General features: G+C 38.6%; 1 protein-coding gene across 1 annotated transcript in view; it reads right to left on the bottom strand.

The window, feature by feature from the left end:
- Positions 1–10,864: 10,864 nt before the first annotated feature.
- LOC135509710 (ras-GEF domain-containing family member 1B-A-like) overlaps positions 10,865–16,226 on the bottom strand; it is a 64,552-nt gene continuing 59,190 nt past the window's right edge. Inside the window, exon 14 of the mRNA XM_064930633.1 lies at positions 10,865–13,093. Coding sequence (XP_064786705.1) covers positions 13,069–13,093 — 25 coding nt within the window. The 3' untranslated portion in view covers positions 10,865–13,068. The remainder of the gene's footprint in view (positions 13,094–16,226) is intronic.

The following is a 16,226-nucleotide window of genomic DNA, read 5'->3' as shown; positions in this document are numbered from 1 at the left end:
TTTACATCCCTGTTAGTGAGCATTTCTCCTTTGCCAAGATAATCCGTCCACCTGTCAGGTGTGGCATATCACGAAGCTGATTAAACCTTGTGCTGGGGGACAATATAAGGCCACTCTAAAATGTGCAGTTTTGTCACCACACACCACAAATGTCTCAAGTTTTGAGGGAGCGTGCAATTGGCATGCTGACTGCAGGAATGTCCACCAGAGCTGTTGCCAGATCATTTAATGTTAATTTATGTTTTCATTTGTTTACCATTTTGTTGGGGAAAAACGGATTGGCTGGCTGGTCCTGGCTCCCAAATGGCAGGGCCTATGCCCTCCCAGGCCCACCCAAGTGAAATCCATAGATTAAGACTTAATGAATGCATTTCAATCGACTCATTTCCTTACATGAACTGTAACTCAGTCAAATCGTTGAAATTGTTGCATGTTGCGTTTATATTTTTGTTCAGTTTAGTTACACACTACGTTGCCAAAAGTATGTGGACACCTGCTCGTTGAACATCTCATTCCAAAATCATGGGCATTAATATGGAGTTGGTCCATCCCTTTGCTGCTATAACAGCCTCCACTCTTCTGGTAAGTTCTTCCACTAGATGTTAGAACATTGCTGCAGGGACTTGCTTCCATTCAGCCACGAGCATTAGATAGGTCGGGCACTGATGTTGGGCGATTAGGCCTGGCTCACATTCGGTGTTCCAATTCATCTCATCGGTGTTCAATGGAGTTGAGGTCAGTCAAGTTCTCCCACACCGATCTCAACCAACCATTTCTGTATGGACCTCACTTTGTGCACGAGGGCTTTGTCATGCTGAAACAGGAAAGGGCCTTCCCCAAACTGTTGCCACAAAGTTGGAAGCACAGAATCATCTAGAATGTCAATGTACGCTGTAGTGTTAATATTTCCCTTTACTAGAACTAAGAGGCCTAGCCTGAACCATGAAAAAACGCTCCAGATCATTATTCCTCCTCCACCAAACTTTACAGTTGGCACTATGCATTGAGGCAGGTAGGGTTGTCCTGGCATCTACCAAACTCAGATTTGTCCGTTGACCTGCCAGATGGTGAAGCATGAATCAACACTCCAGAGAGCGCGTTTCCGCTGTTCCAGAGTACAATGACGGAGAGCTTTACACCACTCCAGCCGACGCTTGGCATTGCACATGGTGATCTTAGGCTTGTGTGCGGCTGCTCGGCCATGGAAACCCATATCATGAAGCTCCTGACGAACAGTTATTGTGCTGACATTGCTTCAATCAAATCAAATCAAATGTTATTTGTCACATACACATGGTTAGCAGATGTTAATGCGAGTGTAGCGAAATGCTTGTGCTTCTAGTTCCGACAATGCAGTAATAACCAACAAGTAATCTAACTAACAATTCCTAAACTACTGTCTTATACACAGTGTAAGGGGATAAAGAATATGTACATAAGGATATATGAATGAGTGATGGTACAGAGCAGCATAGGCAAGATACAGTAGATGGTATCGAGTACAGTATATACATATGAGTATGTAAACAAAGTGGCATAGTTAAAGTGGCTAGTGATACATGTATTACATAAGGATGCAGTCGATGATATAGAGTACAGTATATAGGTATGCATATGAGATGAATAATGTAGGGTAAGTAACATTATATAAGGTTGCATTGTTTAAAGTGGCTAGTGATATATTTACATACATTTCCCATCAATTCCCATTATTAAAGTGGCTGGAGTTGAGTCAGTGTCAGTGTGTTGGCAGCAGCCACTCAATGTTAGTGGTGGCTGTTTAACAGTCTGATGGCCTTGAGATAGAAGCTGGTTTTTAGTCTCTCGGTCCCAGCTTTGATGCACCTGTACTGACCTCGTCCTTCTGGATGATAGCGGGGTGAACAGGCAGTGGCTCGGGTGGTTGTTGTCCTTGATTATCTTCATTTTTTAAAGTTTGTGAGGGTTTTAGGTGACAAGCCAAATTTCTTTAGCCTCCTGAGGATGAAGAGGCACTGTTGCGCCTTCTTCACCACACTGTCTGTGTGGGTGGACCATTTCAGTTTGTCAGTCATGTGTACGCCGAGGAACTTGAAGCTTTCCACCTTCTCCACTGCGGTCCCTTCGATGTGGATAGGGGGGTGCTCTCTCTGCTGTTTCCTGAAGTCCCCGATCAGCTCCTTTGTTTTGTTGACGTTGAGTGAGAGGTTATTGTCCTGACACCACACTCCCAGGGCCCTCACTTCCTCCCTGTAGGCCGTCTTGTCATTGTTGGTAGTCAGGCCAACTACTGTTGTGTCATCAGCAAACTTGATGATTGAGTAGGAGGAGTGCGTGGCCACGCAGTGATAGGTGAACAGGGAGTACAGGAGAGGGCTGAGCACGCATCCTTGTGGGGCTCCTGTGTTGAGGATCACCGTGGTGGAGGTGTTGTTGCCTACCTTCACCACTTGGGTCAGCCAATCAGGAAGTCCAGTACATAATTGCACAGGAAAGAGGTTCAGGCCCAGGGCCCTGAGCTTAGTGATGAGCTTTGAGGGCACTATGGTATTGAAGGCTGAGCTGTAGTCAATGAACAGCATTCTTACATAGGTTTTTCTTTTGTCCAGGTGGGACAGGGCAGTGTGCAGTGCAATTGTGATTGCTTCGTCTGTGGATCTTTTGGGGCGGAACACAAATAGAAGTGGGTCTAGGGTGGCCGGTAAGATGGAGGTGATACGATCCTTAACTAGTCTCTCAAAGCACGTCACGATGACAGAAGTGAGCGCTAAGGGAAGATAGTCCTTTAGTTCAGGTACAAATTGCTTTCCTGGGTACAGGAACAATGGTGGACACCTTGATGCAAATAGGACAACAGACTGAAATAGGGAGAGATTGAATATGTTCGTAAACACTCCAGCCAGCTGGTCTGCACATGGTCGGCAGCCTTGCGAGGGTTAACACGCTTAAAGCTTCAGGACTACATTTTAGAAATGCTTGGCTCCTGCCGCTGACGAGGACTGTGTGCTTTCGTTCTCTGTGGCCAATGTAAGTTAGTAATTTAATTTTTTTTGTTTCTGACCAGTCCCTCAGATGATTAACTAACACTAATTTAGCCCCATCTCAGGTACCAGTTTTAATGTTGTTGTTTTTATGTAAGTTACACTACACTTAAAGGAGGAATGACCATAGCCTGCTGTCCAATAAAATGTATGAAAAAACACACTGTTCTGTGGTATTAAACATGTTCTCTAACACACTGTTCTCTGGTATTAAACATGTTCTCTAACACACTGTTCTCTGGTATTAAACATGTTCTCTAACACACTGTTCTGTGGTATTAAACATGTTCTCTAACACACTGTTCTCTGGTATTAAACATGTTCTCTAACACACTGTTCTGTGGTATAAACATGTTCTCTAACACACTGTTCTGTGGTATTAAACATGTTCTCTAACACACTGTTCTCTGGTATTAAACATGTTCTCTAACACACTGTTCTCTGGTATTAAACATGTTCTCTAACACACTGTTCTGTGGTATTAAACATGTTCTCTAACACACTGTTCTCTGGTATTAAACATGTTCTCTAACACACTGTTCTGTGGTATAAACATGTTCTCTAACACACTGTTCTGTGGTATTAAACATGTTCTCTAACACACTGTTCTCTGGTATTAAACATGTTCTCTAACACACTGTTCTGTGGTATTAAACATGTTCTCTAACACACTGTTCTGTGGTATTAAACATGTTCTCCAACACACTGTTCTGTGGTATTAAACATGTTCTCTAACACACTGTTCTGTGGTATTAAACATGTTCTCTAACACACTGTTCTCTGGTATTAAACATGTTCTCTAACACACTGTTCTGTGGTATTAAACATGTTCTCTAACACACTGTTCTGTGGTATTAAACATGTTCTCCAACACACTGTTCTGTGGTATTAAACATGTTCTCTAACACACTGTTCTGTGGTATCAAACATGTTCTCCAACACACTGTTCTGTGGTATTAACATGTTCTCTAACACACTGTTCTGTGGTATTAAACATGTTCTCTAACACACTGTTCTGTGGTATCAAACATGTTCTCTAACACACTGTTCTGTGGAATTAACATGTTCTCTAACACACTGTTCTGTGGTATCAAACATGTTCTCTAACACACTGTTCTGTGGAATTAACATGTTCTCTAACACACTGTTCTGTGGTATTAACATGTTCTCTAACACACTGTTCTGTGGTATTAACATGTTCTCTAACACACTGTTCTGTGGTATTAAACATGTTCTCTAACACACTGTTCTGTGGTATTAAACATGTTCTCTAACACACTGTTCTGTGGTATTAACATGTTCTCTAACACACTGTTCTGTGGTATTAAACATGTTCTCTAACACACTGTTCTGTGGTATTAAACATGTTCTCTAACACACTGTTCTGTGGTATTAAACATGTTCTCTAACACACTGTTCTGTGGTATTAAACATGTTCTCTAACACACTGTTCTGTGGTATTAACATGTTCTCTAACACACTGTTCTGTGGTATTAAACATGTTCTCTAACACACTGTTCTGTGGTATTAAACATGTTCTCCAACACACTGTTCTGTGGTATTAAACATGTTCTCCAACACACTGTTCTGTGGTATTAAACATGTTCTCTAACACACTGTTCTCTGGTATTAAACATGTTCTCTAACACACTGTTCTGTGGTATTAAACATGTTCTCTAACACACTGTTCTGTGGTATTAAACATGTTCTCCAACACACTGTTCTCTGGTATTAAACATGTTCTCTAACACACTGTTCTGTGGTATTAAACATGTTCTCTAACACACTGTTCTCTGGTATTAAACATGTTCTCTAACACACTGTTCTCTGGTATTAAACATGTTCTCTAACACACTGTTCTGTGGTATTAAACATGTTCTCTAACACACTGTTCTGTGGTATTAAACATGTTCTCCAACACACTGTTCTCTGGTATTAAACATGTTCTCTAACACACTGTTCTGTGGTATTAAACATGTTCTCTAACACACTGTTCTCTGGTATTAAACATGTTCTCTAACACACTGTTCTGTGGTATTAAACATGTTCTCCAACACACTGTTCTGTGGTATTAAACATGTTCTCTAACACACTGTTCTCTGGTATTAAACATGTTCTCTAACACACTGTTCTGTGGTATTAAACATGTTCTCCAACACACTGTTCTCTGGTATTAAACATGTTCTCTAACACACTGTTCTGTGGTATTAAACATGTTCTCTAACACACTGTTCTCTGGTATTAAACATGTTCTCTAACACACTGTTCTGTGGTATTAAACATGTTCTCCAACACACTGTTCTGTGGTATAAACATGTTCTCCAACACACTGTTCTGTGGTATTAAACATGTTCTCCAACACACTGTTCTGTGGTATTAAACATGTTCTCCAACACACTGTTCTGTGGTATTAAACATGTTCTCCAACACACTGTTCTGTGGTATTAAACATGTTCTCCAACACACTGTTCTGTGGTATTAAACATGTTCTCTAACACACTGTTCTGTGGTATTAAACATGTTCTCTAACACACTGTTCTGTGGTATCAAACATGTTCTCCAACACACTGTTCTGTGGTATCAAACATGTTCTCCAACACACTGTTCTGTGGTATTAAACATGTTCTCTAACACACTGTTCTGTGGTATTAAACATGTTCTCTAACACACTGTTCTGTGGTATTAAACATGTTCTCCAACACACTGTGTTATAAAAATGTATAGTATTATAATATATTGTATAGTATTCTATTCTTTAGTATTCAATTCTATTGTATATTATTATATTCTTTAGTATTCAATTCTATTGTATAGTATTCTATTCTAATGTATAGTATTTTACTCTATAGTATTCTATTCTAATGTATAGTATTCTATTCTATTGTATAGTATTCTATTCTAATGTATAGTATTCTACTCTATAATATTCTATTCTAATGTATAGTATTATACTCCATAATATTATATTCTAATGTATAGTATTCTGTTCTATAGTATTCTATTCTAATGTATAGTATTCTATTGTATAGTATTATATTATATTGTATAGTAATTTAATCTAATGTATAGTATTCTATTCTAATGTATAGAATCCTATTCTATTGTATAGTATTATATTCTATCGTAGAGTAATCTATTCTATAGTATTCTATTCTAATGTATAGTATTTAACTCTACAGTATTCTATTCTAATGTATAGTATTCTATTCTAATGTATAGCATTCTACTCTATAGTATTCTATTCTAATGTATAGTATTATACTCCATAGTATTATATTCTAATGTATAGTATTCTGTGCTATAGTATTCTATTCTAATGTATAGTATTCTATTCTATTGTATAGTATTATATTATATTGTATAGTAATTTAATCTAATGTATAGTATTCTATTCTAATGTATAGTATCTTATTCTATTGTATAGTATTATATTCTATCGTATAGTAATATATTCTATAGTATTATACAGTATTACATTCTATTGTATAGTATTCTATTGTATAGTATTCTATTCTACTGTATTCTATTCTATTGTATAGTATTCTATTGTATAGTATTCTATTCTACTGTATTCTATTCTATTGTATAGTATTCTATTCTAATGTATAGTATTCTATTATATTGTATAGTATTATATTGTATAGTATAGTATCCTATTATATTGTATAGTATTATATTCTATCGTATAGTAATCTATTCAAAAGTATTATACAGTATTATATTCTATTGTATAGTATTCTATTGTATAGTATTCTATTGTATAGTATTCTATTCTACTGTATTCTATTCTATTGTATAGTAATCTATTCTATAGTACACTATTCTATTGTATAGTATTCAATTCTATGGTATAGTATTCTATTCTACAGTATTCTATTCTATTGTATAGTATTCTATTCTACAGTATTTTATTCTATAGTATAGTATTATAGTCTACAGTATTCTATTCTATTGTATAGTATTCTATTCTACAGCATTCTATTCTATGGTATAGTATTCTATTCTATTGTATAGTATTCTATTCTACAGCATTCTATTCTATGGTATAGTATTCTATTGTATAGTATTCTATTCTACAGTATCCTATTCTATTGTATAGTATTATATTCTATCGTATAGTAATCTATTCTATAGTATTCTATTCTAATGTATAGTATTTAACTCTACAGTATTCTATTCTAATGTATAGTATTCTATTCTAATGTATAGTATTTAACTCTACAGTATTCTATTCTAATGTATAGTATTTAACTCTACAGTATTCTATTCTAATGTATAGTATTCTATTCTAATGTATAGCATTCTACTCTATAGTATTCTATTCTAATGTATAGTATTATACTCCATAGTATTATATTCTAATGTATAGTATTCTGTTCTATAGTATTCTATTCTAATGTATAGTATTCTATTCTATTGTATAGTATTATATTATATTGTATAGTAATTTAATCTAATGTATAGTATTCTATTCTAATGTATAGTATTCTATTCTATTGTATAGTATTATATTCTATCGTATAGTAATCTATTCTATAGTATTATACAGTATTATATTCTATTGTATAGTATTCTATTGTATAGTATTCTATTCTACTGTATTCTATTCTATTGTATAGTATTCTATTCTAATGTATAGTATTCTATTCTATTGTATAGTATTCTATTCTAATGTATAGTATTATATTATATTGTATAGTATTATATTGTATAGTATAGTATCCTATTATATTGTATAGTATTATATTCTATCATATAGTAATCTATTCTATAGTATTATACAGTATTATATTCTATTGTATAGTATTCTATTGTATAGTATTCTATTCTACTGTATTCTATTCTATTGTATAGTAATCTATTCTATAGTACACTATTCTATTGTATAGTATTCAATTCTATGGTATAGTATTCTATTCTACAGTATTCTATTCTATTGTATAGTATTCTATTCTACAGTATTCTATTCTATTCTATTCTATAGCATTCTATTCTACAGTATTCTATTCTATGGTATAGTATTCTATTCTATTGTATAGTATTCTATTCTACAGTATTCTATTCTATGGTATAGTATTCTATTGTATAGTATTCTATTCTATTGTATAGTATTCTATTCTACAGTATTCTATTCTATTGTATAGTATTCTATTCTACAGTATTCTATTCTATTGTATAGTATTCTATTCTACAGTATTTTATTCTATGGTATAGTATTATATTCTACAGTATTCTATTCTATTGTATAGTATTCTATTCTACAGTATTCTATTCTATGGTATAGTATTCTATTGTATAGTATTCTATTCTATGGTATAGTATTATATTCTACAGTATTCTATTCTATTGTATAGTATTCTATTCTACAGTATTCTATTCTATGGTATAGTATTCTATTGTATAGTATTCTATTCTATAGCATTCTATTCTACAGTATTCTATTCTATTGTATAGTATTCTATTCTAATGTATAGTATTCTATTCTACAGTATTCGATTCTATTGTATAGTATTCTATTCTACAGTATTCTATTCTATGGTATAGTATTCTATTCTATTGTATAGTATTCTATTCTACAGTATTCTATTCTATGGTATAGTATTCTATTCTACAGTATTATATTCTATTGTATAGTATTCTATTATACAGTATTATATTCTATTGTATAGTATTTTATTATAATGTATAGTATTCTATTCTACAGTATTCTATTCTATGGTATAGTATTCTATTCTACAGTATTCTATTCTATGGTATAGTATTCTATTCTACAGTATTATATTCTATTGTATAGTATTCTATTATACAGTATTATATTCTATTGTATAGTATTTTATTATAATGTATAGTATTCTATTCTACAGTATTCTATTCTATGGTATAGTATTCTATTCTACAGTATTATATTCTATTGTATAGTATTCTATTATACAGTATTATATTCTATTGTATAGTATTTTATTATAATGTATAGTATTCTATTCTACAGTATTATATTCTATTGTATAGTATTCTATTATACAGTATTATATTATATTGTATAGTAATTTAATCTAATGTATAGTATTCTATTCTAATGTATAGTATTCTATTCTATTGTATAATAGATGGAATAATAAACAAAAACTGTATAGCCTCAAAACATGGTTGAAACTACAATTTAGATACCTTGGATGGTCAGTCCTGGCATCCACAGCTCAATCCTTAATTTCAGGTTATGTTTATAAATGTACATTTATACATTTCAGGTTACATTTACAAATATAAAAATATATTTCCTTTATTATTTTTCACTAATCCTATCGTCCCTTCTCTAATTGGAGTAAACTAGTGAACAACATGTGGCACAATGTAATTATGCCACATGTTCAACACGTTCCCACTACAGAATGTTCAACACATTCCCACTACAGCATGTTCTACACGTTCCCACTACAGTATGTTCTACACGTTCCCACTACAGTATGTTCTACACGTTCCCACTACAGTATGTTCAACACGTTCCCACTACAGCAGAAAAACTGATGATCAACATTGAGACTACCTCGCTAAAGAGCTGCAATGCAGTTAAATATTATTGACACCACAGCTAACAGTTTGTTAAGATACTACAACAATCTGAGCTGAGATACTACAACAATCTGAGCTGAGATACTACAACAATCTGAGCTGAGATACTACAACAATCTGAGCTGAGATACTACAACAATCTGAGTTGAGATACTACAACAATCTGAGTTGAGATACTACAACAATCTGAGTTGAGATACTACAACAATCTGAGCTGAGATACTACAACAATCTGAGCTGAGATACTACAACAATCTGAGCTGAGATACAACAATCTGAGCTGAGATACTACAACAATCTGAGTTGAGATACTACAACAATCTGAGCTGAGATACTACAACAATCTGAGTTGAGATACTACAACAATCTGAGTTGAGATACTACAACAATCTGAGCTGAGATACTACAACAATCTGAGTTGAGATACTACAACAATCTGAGTTGAGACACTACAACAATCTGAGTTGAGATACTACAATCTGAGTTGAGATACTACAACAATCTGAGCTGAGATACTACAACAATCTGAACAGAGATACTACAACAATCTGAGCTGAGATACTACAACAATCTGAGCTGAGATACAACAACAATCTGAGCTGAGATACTACAACAATCTGAGCTGAGATACTACAACAATCTGAGCTGAGATACTACAACAATCTGAGCTGAGATACTACAACAAACAAAACTGAGATGTACTTACGTGTACTGTCGATCTGTAGCTGGTAATACCGCAGAACAAAATACACTGAGCAAAACTAGAAACACAACAATATCAATGATTTTACAGAGTTACAGTTTATATAATAAAATCTGTCAATTGACATGAATTCATTAGGCCCTAATCGATGGATTTCACATGACGGAGAATGTCGTCACCTTTATCCTCGTCCTCTTCTTCCCCAGCTGTCTTCTGTCTGTCCGTTTGTCTCTTTGTTTTTAAAACTACCTCATTTCTACTTCTGTTGTCACAAATGACCATGAAAACCCTCAAAGGAAATCGTAAAAAGTGAGTCCGTTTGTATATATATATATATATATATATATATATATATATATATATATATATATATATATATATTTAAAAAAAGGTTCATTGCTACCCATCTTTAATTACTGTGGATAGGCTATTACCGGTGGGTTGTCATTGAACCGTTATCTGTCCATGTGAGTGTGTTTGGAATGTGTATTGTTTTATAGTTCTGGTATTTCACAGTCAATCTCTGACTTTAAAAAAAAAACATTGAAAAAAACATGAACAGTGTCCCTCGTCACCTGTTAGGCAATATTTTATTAACTTCGTCACCTTCTCTTTTAACACAACTAACTCGGTAATAAAACGATCCTGTATTCCATCGTAACAGTCCAAATACAAACATAAAAACACAGGAAAAAAGGAAAAAACAAACCAGAATCATTTACACAGTAAACTACAATGTCATGTAGAGTGGAGAAATTCAAAGACAAGGCAAGCGAGACATCAGTCAATGGCCGTGTTCCAGACGGACTAAACTACGGATGACTGCCAGATCTCACAATGCCTGGATAGACATCGGCCATGCAACGACTGCAATGTAGTCGGCCTGGAACGCACCCATTATTTTTGACTTCATATTGTCAGCTTGTACCCTGAAAGAGTTTTCATATAAACCTGTAAAAAAAATTTATTTTACCAGGCAAGTCAGTTAAGAACAAATTCTTATTTTCAATGACGGCCTAGGAACAGTGGGTTAACTGCCTGTTCAGGGGCAGAACGACAGATTTGTTCCATGTCAGCTCGGGGGTTTGAACTCGCAACCTTCCGGTTACTAGTCCAACGCTCTAACCACGAGGCTACCCTGCCGCCCCAAAAAAATACATAAAAAAATATATTAAAAAAATTGTTAGGCCAATATCTGATAACTACTGAAGTATATTATGTACCTAGTACAAAATTAAATAAGCAGAAACACAATAAAATAATCGTAAATATCCATAACATGAAATAATAACTACACAGAGGATCATAAATAAAACAACATTTGGTGAAAATAACTATAACAATATGAAGAAAAAAAATATATATAGGAGAAAAAGGAAAGTTTGATCCAGCATTAAACAGAGGAAAAACCTTTCACATCCTCAAGTCTCAAACAAATCGCCTCTATCATATACACACACACACACACACACACACACACACACACACACACACACACACACACACACACACACGACTCATTCACTCAACACTGCTCCTCCACCGCACTTACTTAACTCAACCACCAGGGGGCGATACAACCACATTGTATTTCTGTACTACCAAACTCATGGGGAGGGGAGTGCAGTGTGTGTGTGTAGGTACAACCACTCTCACACAGGATGGCTTATCTTGAGTGATTGAAGTTTACAGTCCAGTCCTCCAAGACTATATGGCAGAGCCTTACAACACTGATTATCAAAAGTAGTGCAGTGCATAGGGAATAGGGTGCCATTATCTATCTTCACAAAAATCCCCCCACACACCCCTCTGCCCGTGGCTGAGGTGTCCCATTGATAAAGGATGAAGAGAGAAAGGGGTTTGTTCCCGTTGTAGAGTATCACAACGCTTTATATAAAGCACAAACAAACAAAAAAATGACATCATATTATCTCTCCAATGCACTTTGAACATATTCAGCGATAAAGTTTTCAAGGCTCTGGTCGAACCAAACTGGGGTTTAAAAAAAAAGGAAACGCCTCCACAATAACCGTAGACAAACAAATGACCATAGAAACAAAACAATTAGCGTATGAAAACCTGAAATTACACACACAAACAAAGAAAAACTACAAATAATGTTAGCTTCATGTTAGCTTCATGTTAGCTTCATGTTAGCTTCTACCAACATAGCTGTAGGTTACCATTAACACCATTACACAGTATACTGGTTCCCAGTAAACAAAACGCTGATTTAATTAAAGAATAAGAGAGAAGGTTCCACCTATTTGAACTGAGTCAGTTGGCCAACCAGCAGACAACTCCTAGCTTCTGTAGAAAGGAAAATGCCCCTGGAAAATGGCACGGGGACAATCATTTGCATCAACTGTGTTTCACCCGGGGTGTGAATACATACATGGTGTGTTTCAACAAAAACGGAAGGAAAAAAAAGAAGGTTTTCACGACAAAAGGACAACAACAAAAAGCATCTCCCTGGGCCCCCTCCTTCTCAGTCGTGATGGTCGTAACGTCTTTAATAAAAGGCTACAAAATTCATACAAAAGAGATGAAAAATAAAAAGCTGTCCTGGAAACGTAGCGTGAAGAAAGAGCCAATCAACTGGAGGGATTGTTAGCTAGAAATCCTTCACTTTCGGAACAGAAAAAGATCCTGCCTTGTTGAATAGCACAGTTCAGATTGTTGCTTCCCTTCCCAACAGGGACACTGTTATTCGGACATCAACGCAGGGTAAGGCTTGGTTGTCAGATGGGTTTGACATGGTTCTGTTCAGAAGCTCTAGACTCTACTTAGCAGAGTGGATCTGGGGGGGGGGGGGGGCAGGAAGAAAGAGAGAGAGAGAAAAGACAACATCTATTAGCAAGACATCTAACAGGTATTTATCTATGTATTGTAGCAGTAATGGCTACCTGACTGGCTGGCTACCTGACTGGCTGGCTAACTGACTGGCTGGCTAACTGACTGACTGGCTAACTGACTGACTGGCTGGCTGATTGACTGACTGGCTGGCTAACTGGCTGGCTGGCTAACTGACTGACTGGCTGGCTGATTGACTGACTGGCTGGCTAACTGGCTGGCTGGCTAACTGACTGGCTGGCTAACTGACTGACTGGCTGGCTGATTGACTGACTGGCTGGCTAACTGGCTGGCTGGCTAACTGACTGACTGGCTGGCTAACTGACTGGCTGGCTAACTGGCTGGCTGGCTAAATGACTGACTGGCTGGCTAACTGACTGGCTAACTGACTGGATAACTACCTGACTGGCTGGCTAACTGACTGGCTGGCTAACTGACTGACTGACTAACTGGATGGCTGGCTAACTGACTGACTGGCTGGCTAACTGACTGGCTAACTGACTGGATAACTAACTGACTGGCTGGCTGGCTAACTGACTGGCCGGCTAACTGACTGACTGACTGACTGACTGCCTGGCTGGCTGGCTAACTGACTGACTGACTGACTGGCTGACTAACTGACTGGCTAGCTAACTGACTGGCTAACTGGCTGGCTAACTGACTGACTAACTGACTGGCTGGCTAACTGACTGACTGGCTGACTAACTGACTGGCGAACTGGCTGGCTAACTGACTGGCTAACTGACTTGCTGGCTAACTGACTGGCTGGCTAACTGACTGGCTGACTAACTGGCTGGTTAACTGACTGGCTAACTGGCTAACTGACTGGCTGGCTAACTGACTTACCGGCTGGCTGGCTAACTGACTGGCTGACTAACTGGCTAACTGACTGGCTTGTTAACTGACTGGCTAACTGGCTGGCTGGCTAACTGACTGCCTGGCTGACTGACTGACTGACTGACTGGCTGACTAACTGGCTAACTGCCTGGCTGGTTAACTGGTTAACTGACTGGCTGGTTAACTGACTGGCTAACTGGCTGGCTGGCTAACTGACTGGCTGACTGGGTCTTCGTCGGCTCCCTGGGCTCTGAGGATAATATACAACCACACTGATAAAAGACAATGATCCTTCTATGTACTACTGCTACAATAGCAGAAATCAATACAACACGGTCTGTTCAGTGTGTCTACTTAGAGAAGGTTAATAACCCCAACCCCTTCCCTGTCCTGGAACTGCCATAAAGCACATTGCTGGGCTAGAGGCTCTTAGCCAAACTCCAGGCTTATCAGCAGTGGGGATAGAGGCAAGTGTGTGCGTGTGTGTGTCTCTGCGTGGGCGAGCGAGAGGCACGCTGTGCTGACACGGCCAGTCTGAAGTAATGTAACAGGTTGCATCGCAGTGGGGAAGGGAGACAAACAACACCAGCCTGGCCGGATGGCTATCAGAGAAACGTGACAGCACACGAGCAGACAGGTGGATTCGCCCAGCCCATCTCACTCCACTGGAGCCAGGACCAGCCTAACCAGCCAGGACCAGCCAGGACCAGCCTAGCCAGCCAGGACCAGCCTAACCAGCCTAACCAGCCAGGACCAGCCTAGCCAGCCAGGACCAGCCTAACCAGCCTAACCAGCCAGGACCAGCCTAGCCAGCCAGGACAGCCTAACCAGCCAGGACCAGCCTAACCAGCCAGGACCAGCCTAGCCAGCCAGGACAGCCTAACCAGCCAGGACCAGCCTAGCCAGCCAGGACCAGCCAGGACCAGCCTAACCAGCCTAACCAGCCAGGACCAGCCTGGACCAGCCAGGACCAGGCTAACCAGCCAGGACCAGCCTAACTCGCCTAACCAGCCAGGACCAGCCTAACTAGCCAGGACCAGCCTAACTAGCCTAACCAGCCTACCCAGCCAGGACCAGCCTAACCAGCCTAACCAGCCAGGACCAGCCTAACCAGCCAGGACCAGCCTAACCAGCCTAACCAGCCAGGACCAGCCTAACCAGCCAGGACCAGCATAACCAGCCTAACCAGCCAGGACCAGCCTAACCAGCCAGGACCAGCCAGGACCAGCCTAACCAGCCTAACCAGCCAGGACCAGCCTAACCAGCCAGGACCAGCCAGGACCAGCCTAACCAGCCAGGACCAGCATAACCAGCCTAACCAGCCAGGACCAGCCTAACCAGCCAGGACCAGCCAGGACCAGCCTAACCAGCCAGGACCAGCCAGGACCAGCCTAACCAGCCAGGACCAGCCTAACCAGCCAGGACCAGCCAGGACCAGCCTAACCAGCCAGGACCAGCCTAACCAGCCTAACCAGCCTAACCAGCCAGGACCAGCCTAACCAGCCAGGACCAGCCTAACCAGCCAGGACCAGCCTAACCAGCCAGGACAGCCTAACCAGCCAGGACCAGCCTAACCAGCCTAACCAGCCAGGACCAGCCTAACCAGCCAGGACCAGCCAGGACCAGCCTAACCAGCCTAACCAGCCAGGACCAGCCTAACCAGCCAGGACCAGCCAGGACCAGCCTAACCAGCCTAACCAGCCAGGACCAGCCTAACCAGCCTAACCAGCCAGGACCAGCCTAACCAGCCTAACCAGCCAGGACCAGCCTAACCAGCCAGGACCAGCCTAACCAGCCAGGACAGCCTAACCAGCTACTCACTGTAAGAGGACTAGCTGGATGGATGGCACGCATTCAGGTCTGGGCTCAGTCAGATATACTGTAATATACATATTATACTTATTACTTATTTTCCACCATAATTTGCAAATAAATTCATTAAAAATCCAACAATGTGATTTTCTGGATTGTTTTTTCTCATTTTGTCTGTCATAGTTGAAGTGTACCTATGATGAAAATTACAGGCCTCATCTTTTTAAGTGGGAGAACTTGCACAATTGGTGGCTGACTAAATACTTTTTTGCCCCACTGTATACACACACAATAGAAGACATATCACCTGCGAAAGATGATTTAGGTATTTGTTGTGAGCCAATTGTTTGCACATTCATTATTATTATTTTGTATTATTTTGTTTTATTATCATGATTTTGTGATAGTGGTGTAACAATAAATGGCGGGGG

This window comes from Oncorhynchus masou, chromosome 1 (genome assembly GCF_036934945.1).
Source record: "Oncorhynchus masou masou isolate Uvic2021 chromosome 1, UVic_Omas_1.1, whole genome shotgun sequence".
Taxonomy (NCBI): Eukaryota; Metazoa; Chordata; class Actinopteri; order Salmoniformes; family Salmonidae; genus Oncorhynchus; species Oncorhynchus masou.
Note: the sequence above shows the minus strand (reverse complement) of the source record. Positions and strands in the feature narration are given on the sequence as shown.